A 16,055-nucleotide genomic window follows, 5' to 3' on the forward strand; every position below is an offset into this window, starting at 1 on the left:
ACAGCTCACGGCAACACCAGATCCCTAACCCACTGAGCAAGGCCAGGGATTGAACCCTCAACCTCGTGGTTCCTAGTCGGATTCGTTAACCACTGAGCCATGGCAGGAACTCCTCGACTTGTACTATTTTTGTCTTCTATCTACATAATATGAGTAAAACTGTAAAACAGATCCTCAGGAACCTATTCAGTTGTTCCTTCTATGACCTATATTGCTCCTGCCTGGTGAGATTTATGAATAGATCTTTCTTTTGTGAAGTCTTGCTGTCTCCAGAACGGGACAGCCTACTTCGGTGACTCCAAGTCTAGGGATACATAAAAGAGCTGGACCCTGTACTTATTTATTTCTTTATTTTTTAACTCCTCCCCCACGTTTTATTTTATTTATTTATTTATTTAGGAACCCCTGCTTTTTGTTTTTCTTAATTGTTATTCCCCAATACATTTTTTTTTTCGCCTACTGTACAGCGTGGTGACCCAGTTAAACATACATGTATACTTTTCTTTTTTCTCACGGACCCTGTATTTAAAGGCCTCGTTTTACCTAGACAGGTAAAGATACTGATTTTATCTGTTCTTCAGATTTTAAAGAGGAAAGTAAAATCCCGAGGAATAAAAGTGACATTCTCTTTTAAAAAAAGCCAATAGGAATGCTTTTCATCTTGGGTCCCCTGAGAGCACCTCATCGTCTTCAGCTCTTAGTCATCTCCTTCTTGTGCATAGAAACCGGCAAAGCTTCTCTGTCACTCCTACCTCTTCTCTAGCCATCATTCGCTCTTTCATGCGAAGGGAGAGAATAATAAAATGTTATTTCTGCCGTCCCTAGAGGCAGTAGTATTAGTCAGTGGTATTAGACGTTATAATTATAGAACCCATACTTATAAAATGTAAGTCCTCTCCCATGAGAGGACAGACCCTTGGCATCTGAAGACCTGAGGTTTCATGCTGGCACTGTCACTGACCAGGGAGGATGATAACATTAGAATATAACTCTTTCTCCCAGGCCTGGGTTTCAGCCTCTGAAAAATTAAGTGATTGGCCTTGTCCAGGGAGCAGCCCAATTTTTGTGCAAAGGATCAAAGAGTAAATACTTTGAGCTTTGTGGTCAAACAGAGGCCACGTGGTCTCTGTTACAACTACTCAGCTCTGCCATTGTCGTAGGAAGCAGCCAAGGCAATAAAGTAAACAAATAGGCATTTATTAATAAAACTTCGTTTCTGGACACAGAAATTTGATTTTTATGCAGTGTTCATGAGTCCTAAAATACGGTTCTTCTTTTAACTTTTTTCAACCATCTAAAAAGGTAAAAACTATTCTTGGCTTACAGACCATACAGAAACAGGCTGTAGGCTAGACTTGTCTCATGGGCCTTAGTTTGTTAATCCTGGAACTAACCCTTGATTGTCAAGGGCTATTCCAGGGCTCTGTGTTAGGCATTGATGTGATAATCTTTTTGAAAATATTTTTTCTGTCCCATGAGCATTGTTCAACAGAGTCCTATTCCTTTCTCTTAGATCAATTTAGAATAAGAAAATAAAAGATTTTCTTTGCTTTACTTCTTCCCCGATGCTTGCTCTTATGGTACGTCCAAGTTTCTGACCGCTATAATTTTCCTCTGCCTGAAGAACTTCTAGCATTTCTTGCAGGGCAAGTCATATAGTGATGAACTTACTCCATATTTATTTGTCTGAGAAAGTTTATTTTTCCTGCACTTTTGAAGGATCATTTCACTAGATGTAGAATTCTAGGTGAGTACTTTTTTCTTTCAACATTTTAATTATTTATGCCATTCTCTCCCTTATATGATTTCTGATGACAAGCCCCCTATAATTCTTATCCTTGTTCTTCCATTGGTAAGGTTCCCCCCCCTAGTTTTCTTTCAAGATTTTCTCTTTGTCTTTGATTTTCTGCAGTTTGAATATGATATATCTAGGTGTATTATTTTATTTTTTAATGTATTCTGATTAGTGTTCTGTGATCTTTCTGGATCTGTGGTTTAATGTAGGTCATTAACTTTGGAAGGTTCACAGTCATTATTCCTTCAAAGATTTCTTCTCCTTTTTCTTTCTTTTTTTTTTTTTTAGGGCCACACCCACAGCATGTGTATTTTCCCAGGCTAGGGGTCTAATTAGAGCTGTAGCCACTGGCCTACACCACAGCCACAGCAACGTGGGATCCAAGCCACGTCTGCGACCTACACCACAGCTCACAACAACGCTGGATCCTTAACCCATTGAGCAAGGCCAGGGATCAAACCTGCAACCTCCTGGTTCCTAGTCAGATTCATTTCCCCTGTGCCAAGATGGGAACTTCCTCTTCTCCTTTTTCTTTCTTTTCTTCCTGGTACCCCAATTATACCTATAGTATATCTTTTGATATTGTACCATAGTTTTTGGATGTTCTCTGTTCCATTAAAACAATTTTTTTTTCAGTGTGGGAAGTTTCTATTACTCTCAAGCTCACTGAGTCTCCCCTGGCAATTTGGAGTCCACCAATGAACCCATCAAAGGCAATCTTCATTCATTACAGTGTTTCTGACTTTTAGCATTTCCTCTTTTAAGGAGTGTTTTTTAAAAAACAGTTTCTATTTCTCTGCTTTCATTGCCATCTATATTTCCATAAGAAGCCTTAACATATTTAATTACAGTTATTTTAAACATCCTGTCTGATAATTTCAACACCCGTGTCCTAGCTGAGTTTGGTTTTTGTAGCTGCTTGTCAATTTAGATTGCATTCTCTACTTGCGTCTTAGAATGGCTCATAATTTTTTGTTGAAAGCCAAACATGATGTATCAGTCAATAGGAACTGAAGTGACCAGGACTTTTGTATGCAGTTTTATTTAATTTGGCCAGGAGTTGGGCTGTGTGTAAGGTTTACTATAGTTGTTGGTGCCAGTAGCTTCAGATTCTCCTGGTGCTCTTGTTTTTACCTTCCCTCTTGAGTTAAGTTTTCCTTACATACTCCTCAGAGAAGGAGGGTCTTGTAGGTCTTCGAGTCATAATCCACTGTTAATAGATTGGGACCTCTTGGTGTGTAAGAAAGGAGCAATGTTCTTTCACCTTCCAAATAGGAGCGAAAGTGGGGTGACTTCCCTTTGGTAGATGCAGCAACGCTTCCCCTCTTGCAATAGGGGGAAAGACCAAGAACATGAGGGCTTAGATGCGGATGTCGAAAGATGAGGGACTTACTTTCTGCTGGCTTCCATTTCTTCAATGGATTTTGAATGAGCCCATCCACCAAGACCGTGTGTGGAGATGTTATGTGCTAGCCAACTCAGAAAGGCAGAAAGCAAGCTTGGCAGGAAAACCATTCAGGTTTGGTGGGCAGTATTGACTAACTCACTAAAGTTTGTGCTCAAGAATTGACAATGCAGCTCTTTAGCCTAGTTGTGTGATTTCCTCCCCACCCTGGAGTATCCTCCTGCTCAGATCTGAGCCTGGATGTTCAGATATTGGGTGGCTACCATGTGGCAGAGAGTTGAGGTCCATGGGAGTTGAAGTTTTGTTAGGAAAAGGGACACAGGAAGGGGAGGTCAGGGCGTTGAAGATATTTGCGAGGGAAGGATGATGCGTGATTGTAATGGTGCAGCCAGGGAGAGAAGCAAGTGGAGGCAGAGCGAGGAGCAGGAAGGGGGAGGATAGAAGGTGTGGTTGAAATGGACTGAATGTCTAAGTTTGAAGAATGTTTGTAGCGAAAGAAGAGTAGGTGATCTGGAAGGAAGGACAGTGGACAGAGTGAACCTTCTCTGTTTGTCTTGGACTTCGAGGTGGGACAGTCACCAGGGATGGCGAGGGTCAGCATATGACTATGTGAGATGGTGGCTGAGGAGAAGGGATAAAGGAAAAGAGTTCAGACCAGGGAAGAAAAGGGCAGAGAAACCGGCTTCGATTCTAATGCCAAGGGTTGGAGAAACCCTCTGAGATCTGGAAGCTGGAATCTTCAGAAAATGAAAAGGTTGAACAGGAAATAGCGGTGAGGATGGGTAGGCAGTGGCATAGCCAGATGGTCCGAGTGTCACAAGGGCAGGAGTTCAGTAGGAAGATGGGAGGGAAATCATTTGAAGCAGCAGTGCAGAACCAGGAGGAGACTTACCTTCCTTTCTGGTCTTGAGACAGATGGGATGAGGACAGTGAGGCTCCAGGGGAGGGAGTGTCCTTGGGGGAAGCCAGGTTTCCATGAAGGTCATAGAAGGTCAAAGTTCAGAGAGGAGGTGAGCGGCCATAATAGGCGTATTGTTTACAGAGGAAGAGCTCAAGAGGCAGGAGGAGTCAGTGAGGAGTTGGCAGGGTCTGAGATGTGCAGGGCAGTGTGGAGTTCAGAGCCCTGGCAAGAGAGGATGCCCTGTGAACTTGACTTTGAGCACCCGTTGCAGTAACAGGACTGTGGGGCATGTCTGTTACCTGGCCAAGCACATCCTTTTATGTGAAGAACTTTCCACTTCTCCCTCCCAGCTTAATTTTTTAGGACTTTGTTTAATATTTTTCCTTTTTTTTTTTTTTGCTTTTTAGGGTCACATCTGTGGCATATGGAGGTTCCCAGGCTAGGGGTTGAATTGGAGCTGCAGCTGCCGGCCTACACCACAATCACATCAATGCAGGATCCAAGCTGTGTCTGCAATCTACACCATAGCTCATGGCAACGGCAGATCCCCAACCGACTGAGTGAGGCCAGGGATGGAACCCACGACCTCATGGTTCCTAGTTGGATTTGTTTCCACTGTGCCATGATGGGAACTGCTAATATTTTTCTTTACAAGCAGCTTTGGTAGATGAGTTTGTTTAGGCTGTCAGGCAGCTGAACAACTAAGGGAGGACTGAATTTATTTTTATGCCTTCAGATAGGATTAGTATGGGGAAGTCAACTTCACTGATTCACTAGGAAGAAGGAAAGAACCACTAGTTAGTTGAGAAGCCACCATGTATCCACTGTACTATGTACCAGAAGGTCCTACTACTAAGTATGCTCTAATTAGTATATAGGTGCTAAATTTTGTACATTTAAGTATATACTTAAATTGTGTATGTTTACAAAATTTTGTTTTATAGCCTTTATATAGGTGATTTCACTGGAGACCAAGCTGACCTGTTGGGAAGTCTATGGGCATTGCAGTCAGTCCTGGATTTGAGTTCTAGTTTCTTGGGTGACAAGCTGTTTGACTTTGGGCAAGTTCTTGAGCTGTTCTCGAACCTATGTTCTCGAGCTGCATTTTTCTCCTCCATAGAGTGGGAATGGTAACACCCATCTGTTGGAGTTGCTGTGTGGCATTTTCCAGGTGATTCCAATGAGCAGGCAGGACTGAGAACCACTGGGAAAGGTCATGTGTATTGGTTCCATTTTATGGATGAGGCAACCAAGGCTCAGAATAAGCATAGCAACAAGTTGTTCATGGTCACGCCACTCTTAGGTGGCATGGCCAGGACTGAGAGACGGTTCTTTGACTCCCAGGATCCTGGCTTTATCCATGACAGTGGTTTCTGGTCAAATGAAAGGGAAGTGAAAGGAGCCCCACCTCAGCATGGCTGTCCAGTTGGCAGCGATGGGTGGGAGGAAGGGGTCAGGCGAAGAGAAGGCAGACTCTGTGGAATCTGGGTCACTGGTCCCCCAACCTGACTGTGCTTCCAAATCACCTGGGGGATGCTCCGGTGAAAACCTCCAGGGACCGTACCAGGCCTCCTGGATCAGAATTTTTGGAGCATGGGGACCCGGAGCCTCTATCTTTAGAATCTCCCCCAGGGGGCTCCAAGGCCAATAGTCTGGTTCGGGTCCTTGGACCAGCTTTTGGAAACCCTTGAATTTTAACCAAAGTCCTAAAATGATCAAGCGGTTACTATCCAGTAAAATACAGGGATGCCTGGCATTCAGCAAAACGGGTCCCTGGGGGGTTGAGCTCTAGCACCGTGTTTTCAGCTTGTTGTTGTAGCACCTGAAGCAGTCGTGGAGCGTCTGAACTTTGAGGATAGAGGAGACATCAAGTTGGCAGACTCTGCAGTAGAGTGTGTTCTTTAGAGCTGCTGTGCTTCCTTCTCCCCGCTTGAGGATCCTGCCCACTCCATCAGATTAGAGCCATATAAACAAGCTGGTCCTACGAAGCTAGCACACATCTTATACATTGTTTTTCTTTTATGAAATGCTTAACATTGCTGGTGTCAGAAAAGAATCCACCAGGTTTTAATGGACTGAGGCAAACAGTGTGAATTGGATATCCCCTGGGGGAGAGGAAAGAACATCAACAGGAATGCTTATTTGGCTGCAGAGATACTCAGACTGTATTCCAAGCAGGTGTGGGTACCTCTCCTACCAGGTATTTCCCTGAATAGGGTTTTGAGGGCTGGGCACCAGGAGTGGCAGGTGTCATGCGTAGGGCTTTTAGTTGTGTGTGATGCTGGTTTTAGTGGTTGTAGTGTAATCGCAGTGGTGGGCCACTTAGTAATGAGATCACCCGAGAAGCTGGTGAAACAGCTGCTGGTTCAGTCTCAGACGCACCGAGTTGGAATACCTGAGGCAGGGGAGGGGTTTCTCCAATGATCCCAACGTCAGTGGCCTGGGAACTTCACTTGGCCAAATACTGGCCAGAAACAGGACTGTTAGCTGGTTGCTACTTTCATTCTGTGCCAAGGAAATTCATTCTTGTTTTATTCCTTCTTCAAAAGCAATCCTGCAAGGTAGAGGGTTCTCTGCTTCCAGGTGATGAGCTGGAAGTTAGGGCGGAGGAGTCAGTTGCCAAAGGCCACACAGCAGGCGGCCTGGGTGTGGCCGAAGCTGAGATGTGATTCGAGGTCTGACTTCAGAGCCCCTTCCTTGTCCACATCATTGAAGTCCTTCCACCCTCCCAGCTCAGTATCATTACCCGTTGGGCCCTAGGCTTTGCTTGCTCCAGAGAGGCCACCATTCCCAAGGAAAAACAGCTGGCATTTGTTGTAGCTGAAGCTACAAATGCAATGCAAGTTTGGAGTGAATTGCTGAAAGTCTTGATTTTCAAAAGGTTTACTAATCAGAGTTTGAGTCATAGAGGCGCAGTTGTTCTGTTCTTCACAGGGTCTCTCCTCGCTATACTTTCCACCCCCCCCCCCCACATATTCCTTCTGATCTAAATTGCTCATGAATTCCAAAAATGGATTCCTGAGTTCAGGGCTGGCCCCATCAGTAAACTCTGGGGAAGATTGTCATGTATAATTCCATCCACAGGTCCTTATTTGTTGAGCAGTTGTTATGGCTCGTTACCCAGATGAATTTCCAGGAGGAGTACACTGCATCTCAGTGAAATCTTACCAGTTCCGTCATTCATTAAAAATACTCGAGTACCTTCCAGGTGCCGGTCATAGAGGGGTGACTCCCCACCAACCAAGACCGCCCGTGCAGACTCCTCTACCAAAGTGGCTTTCTGGTAGAAGAGATCCTGATAAACAAGTGAGCAAAGTCATGTGAATTCAGATGGGTGCTGCTCCCTGTTCTTTCACTCTCTGTATTTGGCTCCCACCTAATCTCCTTGCGATCACATCATTGTCATGGTTTTCTTTTCCCGGGTGTCCAGCACTTCTGCGGCTTGAGAGGTCCACGCCTGTGCTGTGACCCAGGCTGAAATGGCCTCTTCTGCCTCCCCAGATTCCCACTCATCCTTCTGCTCTGATCTTCGTTGCCACCTTTTCCTGCCCTGTGCTGTCCTAACTGAGCACACTATCTTGATTTTTTTGGACATGTCTGTCACCCCTCCTGAACTCTGAAGACTTTCAAGAGGAAGCATCTGTGTCTCCTTTATCTTTCTATCTCCGAGACTTGGCTTCGGGCCATTGGATCCTCAGTGTGTTTGCGCCAAGCGTGAATGTTGAGTCCCACGGCCCCTCGTGGTGGGGGGTGGTTTTACATGAACTGCTTCAATGGGGAGGGATGCCGAGTCTCCCGGGGGATCTAGCAGTTTGGTGACTCTGAGAAGTTCAGCAGGAATGTCATCGTGAATGGAGGAGTTGAACGGTAGGGATGGAGGAGAGGCAGCATGGAACATTCTGGTGAGTCTTTGAAGATAAGTTAGAAATGTGAAGTTCTGAGGTTTTAGGTTGGAGCTGGAGGGAATACTAGGGATGTTTAGCTAATGTCCAGGTGGGGTCCAGAGAAGCTGTGGCTTGACCTGGTTGCACATCATGGGGGCAGGGATCCAGGCTTCTCAGTTCGGAGGGCTTTCCACCACACTGAGCCTGTGGGCTGTGACAGGTGAGGAAACAAAGGCACAGAGAGGTGAAGTAACTTGCCTGAGATCACACAGTCAGTGGTGGAGCCTGGATTCAGACAAGATCTTGCCAGTGACAGAGGCTAACTTGTGACCCATAAGCTGTCATGTCTCTTCTTGGAGGTTATGGAATGTGTGATTGTAACACCTTTGCGTTTTTTCTTTGTTAGTTGTAAGCCATCACAGGAAAATAATATTACTAACGTGTTTTCTTTCTACTGAAATGTACTTCTGTGTTTTCAGAAAAACAATACATTTTTCAACTATGAAAAGTCCCCAAAGTATTTACTTTGTGTATATACGTGTACATATCAGTAACATTAAAAAGGTTTTTTTTTTTTTCTCAGCCGCTGAATTGAAAATACCCCTACTTCATTTTTATGGTGCTTCATTTAAAAAGAAGTTTTTACTCCCAGGGAGGGCGGGGGGGCCAGGCTGAAGGGGGTGGAGGCGGTTTTCTCCAAACTTCCAAAAGCATCATGAAGACATTCTGCTCAAGACCCAAGTGTGGGGAAGTATATTGTAATGAATGAAAATCTAGTCCTTTAATTTTGGGAACCCCAGCTCTGTAGTTAATGATTTAATTAGAACATCCTTACCTGTGTAGGTTTCACATCTTATACTCTCTAACATCTGCTGTCGTATAGGCTAGAAAGTGGTTGCAGCGCTATTTTAGAAATGATTCTTCCTAGACTCAGGAAAGTTAAAGGACCTGTCTGAATTTCAAAAATGAATTGATAGAGGAACCCAAAATAGAAGCTTTTCTACTACATATTAGACTCACTAAATTTCCAGACCTGGATGCTATCTGTATTCACTGAGCAATCTGAAGTTCAGACCCTGGGATGCCAGCCGCTTCTAACACACAGGAATGTTGCCCTGGGGGGTGGAGGGGGGGCCCGGGCAAGGAGGAGGGGGGCTGACACGATTGTTTCTAGGTCGTTTCTAACCTTGCCATTATTACACGGTTTCCTGGGTGGAGGATAATATGCGCAGTAAAGTGAAAGTGTTTGTTTTAAAATAAAGCAACAGAAACCCCAGATGGCTCTGTGAGGTAAAGGAAACACATAAATGGACTCAGTTTTGGTTTCTCATGTTCTGTCATATTCTGTGTTCAGGCAAAAGAGTAGGTAAATCAGTAGTTTTTTAAAAATACAACAGTGTATTTTTCATTTAACTTTAAAAACTACTGATTAGAATAATCATCAGAGTTTCCATGTTGTACAGTATTCATAGAAATACTGATCACAGTGGGTAGAGATCATAGAATGATGTTCTTTATCTCTGCTTGTTAATCAAACTTTAAAAAAAATTTTAAGGCCGCACCTGCAGCATATTGAAGCTCTTGCGCCAGGGATTGAATCTGAGCTGGAGCTGTGACCTATGCTGCAGCTGTGGCAACTGCCAGATCCTTTAATCCCCTGCACCAGGGTGGGAATCAAACCCATGCCTCCACAGCCACCTGAGCCACTGCAGTGGGATTCTTTTTTTTTTTTTTTTTTTGCCATTTCTTGGGCCGCTCCCGCGGCATATGGAGGTTCCCAGGCTAGGGGTCGAATCGGAGCTGTAGCTGCCAGCCTACGCCAGAGCCACAGCAATGCAGGATCTGAGCCATGTCTGCGACCTATGCCACAGCTCACGGCAACGCCGGATCCTTAACCCACTGAGCAAGGGCAGGGATCAAACCAGCAACCTCATGGTTCCTAGTCGGATTTGTTAACCACTGCTCCACGATGGGAACTCCCTGCAGTGGGATTCTTAACCCACTGTGCCACAGCAGGAACTCCTCTGCTTGTTCTGTAACTTTTCAAATGCATCCTCAGAGTTCCCTGGTGGCTCAGTAGATTAAGGATCTGACATTGTCACAGCTCTGGCACGGGTTTGATCCCTGGCCCGGGAGCTTCTGCATGCTGCTGGCATGGCCAAAAAATAAAATAAAATACATCCTAATTCATAAATGATGAAGAAAGCAAGCAGCATTATTCAAATGGGATATTTGGGACAATTAAATTCTTAGCATAAATTACAAATTCCTGTCTCTTCCCCATGTTCTGCCCAAATTTGTTTTTATGGAGTGACCTTTGGTACCAATTTATTTTATAATAAAATATTTCCTGAGTTTTTATTTTAAATTGAAATGGCCTTTTCTGTCAAGTATGGTATTTATAAAAGTTTCTTTGATGAAAAGCCTATGAATTTTGTACAAATAACCTAGTCAGGCTCTTAGATTAGTGATAACATTTGTATAGGACTTTTACGGCTTTATATAGTACTTTACCCTAGATTTATTTGACCCTTACCTATGAGTCCTCAGTGGAGTTCACATTTTACTGATGAGAGCAATGCAGGGGAAGGCAACTTGGCCTGATTCTGGGCGTATAACAGGCATTCAGCACGTTTGCTTTCAAAGGAAATTAACAAGGAACACAACAGGTTATTTAACTTGTTCAAGGTCACCCAGCAATTAGTGCATCATACCAAGAATTGAACTTGCTTCTTTAATTCAGAAATTCCCTGTGCTGTTATTGTCTCACTGCTGTCCTTTCAGGCTGTTTAAAAGGCCAAATCCAGAGTTCCCACTGTGGCTCAGCAGGTTAAGGGCCTGACATTGTTTCTATGAGGATGGGGGTTCCATCCCTGGCCTGGCTCAGTGGGTTAAGGATCCAGCTGGGGCATAGGTCGCAAATGCAGCTTGACTGCAGTGTTGTTGTGGCTGTGGGGTAGGCCGCAGCTGCAGCTCTGATTTGACTCCTGGCCCAGGAACTTCCATATGCCACGTAAAATTCATGTGACTTAAAATTAATCTTAACACATACATTTCAGTGGCATTTAGTACGTTCACAGTGTTCTGTAGCCATCTCCTTTATCTGGGTCAAAAAGGTTATCATCCCTAAAGGAGACCCCCATATTCATCAAGCAGCCATTCTGTTCTCTCCTCCCCCCAGCTGCTGGTAACTACGAATCTGCTCTCTGTTGCTGTAGATTTACCTATTCCATATATTTTATGTAAATGAAATTGTACAATATACAATTGTCATAGACCATTTGGGCTGCTCTAATAGAATGCCATAGACTGGGTGGCTTACAAACAATAGAACTTTATTTCTCACAGTTCTAGAGACTGGGAAGTCCAAGATCAAGGCGTAAGCAGATCCGGTATCTGGTGAGAACTCACTTCTTGGTTCTTAGATGGCTTTCTTCTTCACTGTGTCCTCACAGGGTAGAAGGGACATCTTTGGGATCTTGTTTATAAGGACATAAATCCTAGTCACCAGGGTTCTGCTCTCATGATCTAATCCTATCCTGCCTAATATCATCAAATTTGGGTTTAAGATTTCAATACAGACGTTTTAATGGGACGTAAATATTCAGTCCATAGCAGTGACCTTTTGTGTATGGTTTCTTTTACTTAGAGTAATGTTTTCAAGGTTAATCTACGTGGTAGCATGTATCCAGACTTTATTGCCTTGTATGGCTGAATTATATTCCATTGTAGGGATAGACCATATTTTGTTTATCCTTCATTAATTGATGGACATTGAGTTGTTTTCATTTCTGGTGACTAGTGCTGCTATGAACATTTGTGTTCAAATACTACTTTGAATGCCTGCTTTTCTTAGGAGTAGAATTGCCAGGTTATATGGCAAATTCTATGTTTAACTTTTTGAGGAACCAACAAACTATTTTCTTTCTTTTTTCTTTTTTGTCTTTTTGTCTTTTTGTCCTTTTAGGGCTGCACTCAAGGCATATGGAGGTTCCCAGGCTAGGGGTCTAATCAGAGCTGTAGCTGCTGGCCTATACCACAGCCACAGCAATGCCAGATCCAAGCCACGTCTGTGACCTACACCACAGCTCACGGCAATGCCGGATCCTTAACCCACTGAGCAAGGCCAGGGATCAAACCCTCAACCTCATGGTTCCTAGTCGGTTCTGCTGGGCCACGACGGCAACTCCCGACAAACTATTTTCCATAGTGACCAACCCATTTTACATTCCTACCACAACAGTGCACAAGGGTTCTGAGTTCCCGGTAACCTTGCCAATGATGATAAACATCCTAGTGGGTATAAAGTGGTATCTCCTTGTGGTTTTGATTAGCATCTCTTTGATAAAATATTCATATTTTAATGTGTGGAATTAATCATAAAATGGGCTTTGCTAATACAAAATCAGCATCAAAATGATTGGCTTCATCTGTCTCCAGGAGATTATTTAAGACTGGCACATGATCACCCCTAAGAGTGTGTGATTCTGGGCTGAAAATAAAGACGTTGCTTTGGAAGTAGAAGAGTGTATATAGATAAGCCTATATAGTAAGAATTATCCCTTAAAAAAAAATACTACTTAAGAGGTTCCTGGTGGCTTAGCAGGTTAAGGATCCTGTGTTGTCTGCTGTGGCTCTGGTCTTGGCATGGGTTTGGTTCCTGGTCTGGGAACTTCTGCATGCTGTGGGTGTGGCCAAAAAATACTACTTAAATTAATGAGAAAAAAGAAATTACATCGTGTTTTGTTTTCATGCCACCTGCCAAAATATACTTAGTTCTTTGCATTGCCAAGCTTTCTTTTTGTAATTCTTTCATGTCTTAATGGTCTATTCATTTATTTTCGCAGGACAAGTGAAGACATCCAGCATGGCTCAGGGATCCGGGGATCAGAGAGCAGTGGGGATCGCTGACCCAGAGGAGAGTTCTCCAAATATGATAGTCTACCGCAAAGTAAGGCATCTGCTTAAATGTGGGGGGTGCTGCCTTGTGTGTATTTGGGCTCTGTGTAGGGTTGACTGATGGTTGACTGCTGGAGTCATGTTTATTGCCTGAACTCCCTTGACTGATACATGAATATCATTTTCTTCTCATATCCTCCAATTTCCCCATTAAACACTTCCTGGAAGTTAACTTTTGCCCTGCTTTGCATTGAACACTTGAAAAATATTATATGGATTCGTTTTCTTCAAACCAAAGGTGGCCTACACAATGCAGATAGACACGGTATTGTCCCTCTGTGGAAAGGCCTTAGTGTAACATTAGTTAATTGAATGCTCTTCAAAGCCATAGCACACACAAGATCTGCTCTAGATGCTGTGGGGGACGGGGAGTGCAAAGGTATGTATGGGTGAAATGTTTTACAGTTCTTGGAGACATAAGCTATACACGGATAACTGTTATAGAGTCTAAGCGTTAAAAATTCCCCAAAGAGAAGCGAGAGTAGAGTGTTACCTCGGCGGGGGCGGGGGGGAGACGATTACTTCCAGCCTCCCATGTCTGGATCGGGCTGCGGAGGATGCGCCTTTGAACTCAGTTTTAAAGGATCCATAGGATTGCTTTATGTGGAAAACAGAAGGAAAGAGCCATGTTCCAGGCCCCGAGATGCCTCCAGCAAAGGCAAAGGGCTGGCAAAAAGTGAAGGGCAAGCAGAACCTGTGAGCTTGGGCAGAGGATGAATTATAAGTAATTGGAGTAAATGGAGGTGAGATTTGGGGACGAAAGTCTGGATGGAGCCAGATTTTAGAATGTTGAGTCATAGGCAGTTGAATTTAATTTGAAATACTTTAGTGCCAGGAGATGTAAGATCAACATTTATTTGGGATTATGAGCCTTGCCCCGGGGTGCCAAAGGCACCGTGGAGGCTTTAGTGGGGGTGTTTCTGTACATATGAGAAAGGTGAAGCGGACACGAATCTAGCAGGAAATGCCCCTCAGAAATGAGTGGGGCTGAGCAGAGTGATTCAAGGGTCTGAATTCACAATGACTTGAAAACAGAATGAATATAACATTAGAAGGTGAGTCACAGATGACTGGGTTTTTGACCTTGGGTAATAGAAACGCATCGGTGCTATTCATTCAAGTAGGAATATTTGGAAGAATATGTTTTAAAGGAAGGAAAGATGGCACGTAAGGTTTTATTTGTGCATGTGTTGAATTTGAGAACCTAATTGCTGCTTCTTATATGCCTTTTTAATATTTGCAATGCAGTGAAAATCTAACCTGACCACATCACATATTAATAAGGAAAATGTGTTCCTGCTCATTCATTTCACTAAATATTTGAGTTGTCTGCTAGGTTCTGTGTATTCTGCAAGATTCTGTTCTCTCTATGTTAATCATATGCATAATGTTGAACTAGATATTCCTGGATGCTCAATATGGTGAATTTTTCTCTTCTCCTTGTGAAAATAGAACTCTCAAATGAATCTCACTTTTGGTATCAAATTCCTTAATCCTTTGCTTTGCAAAAGAATGCTTAGATAACCTATCTTTAAGAGAGATGCTTATCAATTATAGTAAAGAGAAAAGAGATTAATGGGGCCAACCAAGCCAGTGAGGCATACAGAATAATAGAAAGACATTTATTCACCTCCTAACCCACCTCAAGCTAGGAAACCCTGTGCCATCCTCATAGGAACATGGGATTTGGAGTGAAGACGCGGGTTACATTGCAACTCTGCCACTTCCTAGTGGTATGTCCTGGAATTGGTTATTTAACTTCTGTGACTCTCCGTTTCTTCATCTCTAAAAGGGGAAAAAAAGGTGGGAGAAAGGATAGTACCTCATGGAGTTACTGTGAAGATTCATTTGGATAAAGCACATAGAGCATGCTACGCTGCTGGGCATAGAGGTGGTCCATAATGAACACTTCTTTTATCTTTCCATCTTGTAGAGACGGTGACCCTTGGAGAGGAAATAAATTATACAATGTATAAATGTTGGTGCTGTTAATAAGGGGACTAGAGTGCATTCATATAGTGCATTGCTTTCTAAGACACAGGAAAACTGCACATATTTTTATGTTCTGCAGGAGATTGCAAATCAATGGATTATTAAAGGTTAATAGGAAATGTAAAGGTCATGGAATCCACACACGTTTGTGCAAGAAGGTTTGGGCTTATGTTGAAAGGGAAAACTTGCCACAGGTTTCTGCGATCTCGATTTTTTACTTTTTAGGTGATATCAGGGGACCCTTCATTGGATCTGTCCAATCTGTTAGAAAGAAAGGAGGCACACTTGTTGGCCAGGATGGGTCCAGGACTTGGAGTCATTGAAACCTCATTAACTCGACAAACTTAAGCCATAGTTGTGTTTGAAACAGGGGCTGTTCACCTAGTTCTCTGTTGCAGACCAGCCATTAGCTCAGACCAAGACTTACCTACCACAGGACACTGTCTCCGAGGTGTAGGCAAAGACTGAAACTTGAAACCGAGGTCGATTCGAAGCTTTTTCTATGGTTTCTATGGACGTCCTCTTATGTAATGATTTATTCAAGGTCGAAGTTAGAAAATCAAACCTTTTCCCAAGGACTGCAACAAAAATTTACATTTAAAAAAATGTGCAAATAGCGCTTTCATTGTAATCGTCTTTCTCTGGCTCGTTGTTTCTGTCTCTTGTCAGATGTTTTCGGTGTGAAATTTTTGCTTGGACTGTGTTGTGTTGATTCAGATGCTGACATTTAAAAAGCTAAATCTAGAGAACGGAGCTTTTCGGTAAACCTCCGACTAATAAGTGGGGTGACTATGTCCATAATGTTGTTGTGACTTTTAAATGCCATTTAGGATGGCAACCTTCTGACACATGAGTAATGATGGGTGGGTTTCCTAAGCCTACACCTTTCAGAATCCTCTTCATTTTCTTTTCATGTTTTCTATGTCATTAACTGTGAAAAGTTGTACTTTGTCAAGGCATGATTTATTTATTGACTTGAACAGACTTTCTAATTTGGTTTTTTACCCTTCATATTCACATTTTGGATTGGAGATGTGCATGAAAAATGTATTGGTCACATTAAAAATCAATTGAAAAGAAAAAATTATTCATTAAGTCGCCTGGAACCGTTAACTTTTT

At 43.1% G+C, this 16,055-nt stretch overlaps 1 protein-coding gene across 23 annotated transcripts in view; it reads left to right on the plus strand.

The window, feature by feature from the left end:
* The window catches only part of RGS6 (regulator of G protein signaling 6), a 564,797-nt gene that overhangs the window by 15,873 nt on the left and 532,869 nt on the right, over nucleotides 1–16,055 (plus strand). For all 23 annotated transcript variants that reach the window (XM_021099946.2, XM_021099952.2, XM_084969664.1 and 20 more), the window contains exon 2: nucleotides 12,833–12,936. In XM_021099946.2, coding sequence (XP_020955605.1) covers nucleotides 12,853–12,936 — 84 coding nt within the window. In that variant the 5' untranslated portion in view covers nucleotides 12,833–12,852. The remainder of the gene's footprint in view (nucleotides 1–12,832; nucleotides 12,937–16,055) is intronic.

Source organism: Sus scrofa, chromosome 7 (assembly GCF_054392235.1).
Source record: "Sus scrofa isolate SSC_HxYL_T2T_F1_AM1 chromosome 7, Sscrofa_HxYL_maternal_Yorkshire_Landrace_v2.0, whole genome shotgun sequence".
NCBI lineage: Eukaryota > Metazoa > Chordata > Mammalia > Artiodactyla > Suidae > Sus > Sus scrofa.